This window comes from Frankliniella occidentalis, unplaced genomic scaffold, assembly GCF_000697945.3.
Source record: "Frankliniella occidentalis isolate FOCC.00 unplaced genomic scaffold, Focc_3.1 Scaffold9, whole genome shotgun sequence".
In the NCBI taxonomy this organism is placed as follows: domain Eukaryota; kingdom Metazoa; phylum Arthropoda; class Insecta; order Thysanoptera; family Thripidae; genus Frankliniella; species Frankliniella occidentalis.
In genome coordinates this window covers 945072-949373 of record NW_026267139.1, presented here as the reverse complement: position 1 = coordinate 949373, position 4302 = coordinate 945072, and the positions used below count along the sequence as shown (strand labels likewise).

The following is a 4302-nucleotide window of genomic DNA, read 5'->3' as shown; positions in this document are numbered from 1 at the left end:
GAGCGAGATTTCTAAATCATCACTTTTATTGAGCAAGGAGAAAAAAACTCTCGCTCTTTTTAGGTCAGAAATCTCACTCCAGGATTTGCAGTGTTAGCACCTTAAGAGATGCCGATAAAGTGTATTTCGGACACTCTGGTAAGAGGTCATTAACATGTTCCAGCCGAGAGCTTATAGAATCTGTTGCGAGTCTCGAGCGAACGACGGTTGGAGGGAGACGCTCCGAGGCGAGCGCCCGCCAGGTGGGGGGTAGACCGCCCGCACGGCAGGGCTGCGCGCCGGGGCTCTGGCGCGGCCGGGCGCTATGAGGCCGAGAGAGGGAGAGAGAGAGAGCAAGAGAGGTAGAGCGAGAGAGAGGGGGGGGGAGGGAGAGAGGGAGGGAGAGAGGGAGGGAGAGAGAGGGAGGGAGAGAAAGAGGTGGAGTGGGGGGCAGGAAGGTAGGGGAAGCCCGTGTCTTGGAAAGGCAGCTCTGCATAAAATTAGCCTGTTTTCGCAAGCTGCACGCTCGGCGTGGTATGAAGGGTTCGCGGCGTGGCCCGGCCCCGGCCCCGGCGGGTTAGGAGGGTGGGTAGGGGGAGATGCCGGGGAGAAGCCGCTGTAGCGGAAGATACTGGCGGTTTAACACGGTGACTCGCACGTCGCCCCGTCCTCCCTTTGATGCGGGTGACAAAGAGATGAGATCCCCTACCACCACCACCACCACCACCAACCCTCCCACCCAACGTCAAGTAGATTGATTGCTTCCACGCGTCGTGGGGGTGCCCAGGAAAATAAGCGATGGGAAGACAAGGTTCCCAATGCTATCTCTATGGCCTCGCAGATAGGGTTGGAAATTTTCCAAACTTTCCGGAAAATTTCCGAAAATATACCAAAAATAACGGAAAACTTTTCAAAATCTGGAAAAAATTTCGTTTTTTCCCGGAAGTTTTCCGTCTTTTCCAGAAATTTTCCTGAAATTTTCCGGAAACTTTCCAGGGCTTCCAACCCTAGCCTTGCGGATAGTAGCTGTCTCTCAAGAAAAGTATCTGCTCAGAAATGTGTGCAACAACTGTGCACATCAGATGGTGTCTTCTCTCTGGAAACCCATAGGTGTGTCAGTGTGTGTATGTCCGTCCGTGTCCCGTAGCCTCAAAGCAAAAAAAAAGAGCAACGACAACAAAAACGCGTGTCTCGGGGGAGACGCCAAACTATGACGGGCAAAAGGGATGGGGAGGGTCCCTCCTGGATCTCCTGAATATATCCTCGCGAGACTTATTTCGCAGGCGTGACATTAAAGATGCAAAGGCACCAGCCCCGCCCTGCTCCGCGCGCCCTGCTGCTGCCTTGCTCCCGGTGCAATGCGCGTCCCGGCGGCCGGCCTGTCCGCCAGCTTTCATTTTAGAGCGGTATATAAAAGGAAAACCGGGTCAACTCGACCTGGCTGTACGGTACGACGCGTTGACCCGCTGTGTGGCCTTTGGCGTAGGGAGCTAGCAGCACGCCGAGGAGGAGGGCCTTCGTGTTGACAGTCAACAGCAGCAGCAGCAGCAGCAGCAGCAGGACGACCAACGTAAACAGGAGGCTGCGACATCCCCACGCGCGTCCAGCACACAAATTGGGCCTTCAGAAACTAGTAGGCCTCCACGATGACGACGGGGCCTCCACGACGGCTGCCGCCAGGACAAACAGGTGTCTTTCACAACTGCCTTCCAGGAGGGCGACGCGGGTTTCACAACTGTTGCCTCCGGGACGACGACGACGGCGACCTTCACTTTCACAGACTGTCCTTATTAAAGACGACGACGGGGGCCTTCAGAGGACGAGTCTCCGCAGGACGGGGGCATTTCACAAGTGCCTCCAGGACGACGGCGGGCCTTCACAACTACTGCCTCCAGGACGGGCGGGAAGGGAGAACGTGGGCCTTCACAAGTAGTGGCTATCCCGTGTGCTCCATACCACGCACCGTGGGACAGGCGCAGGCCGCCCCCTCCGTGTGTGAATACGGCTGTGTACCCCCCCCCCCCACACACACACACACGTCCACCGGGCCGCACTGAGAAAAATTTTTCTGGCTGGGCACTAAACGTTTGTCTAATGCTCCCTACTTTTTGTCCAGCCCAAAACACTTATTGCCTCTCCATTAACTGTGTATTGCTTAGCAGTAAAGTTGTCTAGGGCTGGGCTCTAATCGGGTTCTTTTCGAAGCAACGCGCACATTTTGTCCTGGGAACTGGTTTCCGGTTAGTGCTCGGAACTGCAATCAAACTACTTCCAGTTAATCGATATATCGAATCGCCGGCAGAGGGTCGTTCTAGTTCTGGCCGATGAACTTCTCATATCCGCTAGCGATATTCGTTTTTCATTCATTCGCTGTGTGAATAGCAATCAGTCGGCATGTCAAACGTCAAACCAAGCGTTGAAGACGGAGGAGGTGAAGTTGAACTTGAACTCAGGCTTGCGCTTACTGAGTGGGGATTTCCTGATTTGATTCCGCATTTCACAAGTAAGTATTATTTCTTATAATTATAATAAGTTTATGTGATACGTGATGTGAAGTGGGAACTTCAGAATAAGTTGGACTTGCTCATAAAATCACAAAATTTCCTGAACGCTGCGACGAGAGGTTATCTGAGCACATTTTTGCAGGGTTATCAAGGTTAGGTTTTCGTGTGTTCTATTCGGTTCGTGGCGTCTGTGCGATAAGACAATAGCTGTCAACTGTATTTAAAATTAAATATAGAGAAACAAAGTATTGTCACCTGCATTTCTAACCTCAATTTCTGAAATACTTCTTTATTTCGCAGGACATGAGATCAAATATGATGCCTTTCTGACATTGTCTGCGGAGGATTTGCGGTACATACTGCCGTATGGGAAGGTTTTAAAGTTCTCTTTCGTTTACGAACGGGAGATAGTAGCACTTCGTCAGCCCAAGCCAAGTTCTTCAGGTTAGTTCTGAATGTTATGTCTGTCATTGTTGATGGCTTTGACAATGTTTAGTATATTAATGTTCTGCATTTATTTTGCAGATACTCAAAAGCCAGATGTGGATCCATCCACCTCAAAAGACAGCTCTGTAGAACTCGAATCAACTGTTTTCAATTCAGATGAGGAGGAAGAAAATTCCGAGGAGCTAGTTACGGTATTCCTTAAAATTTGTTTGTATGTTTGTTCATATTATTTTTAATATCCGCATGACTAATTGTATTGTTTAATTGGTTAACAGGAGGTTAAGAAAGTTCTCAGCTTGACATTCCAGGGTCAGGTCCTGCTTGCTACCAAGAGCGATGACTTAAAGAATGAAGATAGGGACCGCATTGCGGAATTAGTAATTTGTGAAGAGTTGCGGAAATCTGAATCAAAATTGTGAGCATTCTATTATTTTTGCTGCATGTACCAACACTGGGAAAACTAGTGAGAAATGTATTACATACCGGGGTGATAGTCTGTCCTTTGTATGGATCTGGGAGCGTCAACTAACTTATTCTCCCAAGATTGCATATTAACATGTGAAACACTTCTCACTTGTTTTTTCTGTAATTGTGTGCAGTTCTTTTCATCCTAATAATGTTTCATTTACTCTCTCTTTGTAGAATTGATTCAAAACGGCTTCTTTCTCTTGCCAAAGGAGTGGCTGGGGCTATTGATGGTGAATCTTATGTGAGTGCCTTTTTATAATTTTATCATTATTTATATCTATCCTGTTGCACTGTGTTAACAAATACGTCTATTGTTTTCTTAACTCTTTCCCCTTTTTGCAGATAACTTACTACACCCCGCACAAACGAATAGATGGGCAGGTTTTCCAAGCTAGGGGTAAATTTTGTACGCAGGTGCAAAGTTGGAGGAAGAGGGGCATGGAAGTTGGCCTAGTCAGTAAAATCCATAGCTACAAGAAACCAAGGACGAGCTCTCCGGACTGTGGTATGTAACATCTACCTATTACTCTGTTTGTTGTAGGGGTGGGTAGGTTTGACAGCATTAAACAACCTTCTTTTTTTTTTTTTTTTTTTTAGTTGTTCCTCAAGATGCTGTTGTGGCAGTTGATTGGCTCAAAGTCAATCTTGGTCCTTTTAGCACAGCAGCTTTACATTGGAAATCTAGCTATGAGTACAGAGTCCAACTATTTGAATCTTTTGATGAAGATTGTATTGAAAGGTACTTGAATACATTCCCTATCCTCAGACAGCCAACAGGATTAGAACTGGTGAGTCGCTTTACATTTTTGGGACATACCAACTAAAGTTTTCATGGCTCAAAATAGTTAAGTGTATTAACTATTTTGTTTACAAGACTAAATAAATTTAACATTATTTTAAAATA

At 47.3% G+C, this 4302-nt stretch overlaps 1 protein-coding gene across 1 annotated transcript; it reads left to right on the top strand.

Moving 5' to 3' along the window:
• The first annotated feature begins 2364 nt into the window (after nt 1-2364).
• Nucleotides 2365-4296, top strand: LOC113216298 (uncharacterized). Its single transcript, XM_052277317.1, has 7 exons — nt 2365-2482; nt 2784-2927; nt 3009-3121; nt 3206-3345; nt 3573-3639; nt 3741-3903; nt 3996-4296. Exons 1-7 carry the CDS (start codon nt 2374-2376, stop codon nt 4220-4222), a joined length of 963 nt encoding a protein of 320 aa, XP_052133277.1. The 5' UTR covers nt 2365-2373; the 3' UTR covers nt 4223-4296.
• Nucleotides 4297-4302: the final 6 nt, after the last annotated feature.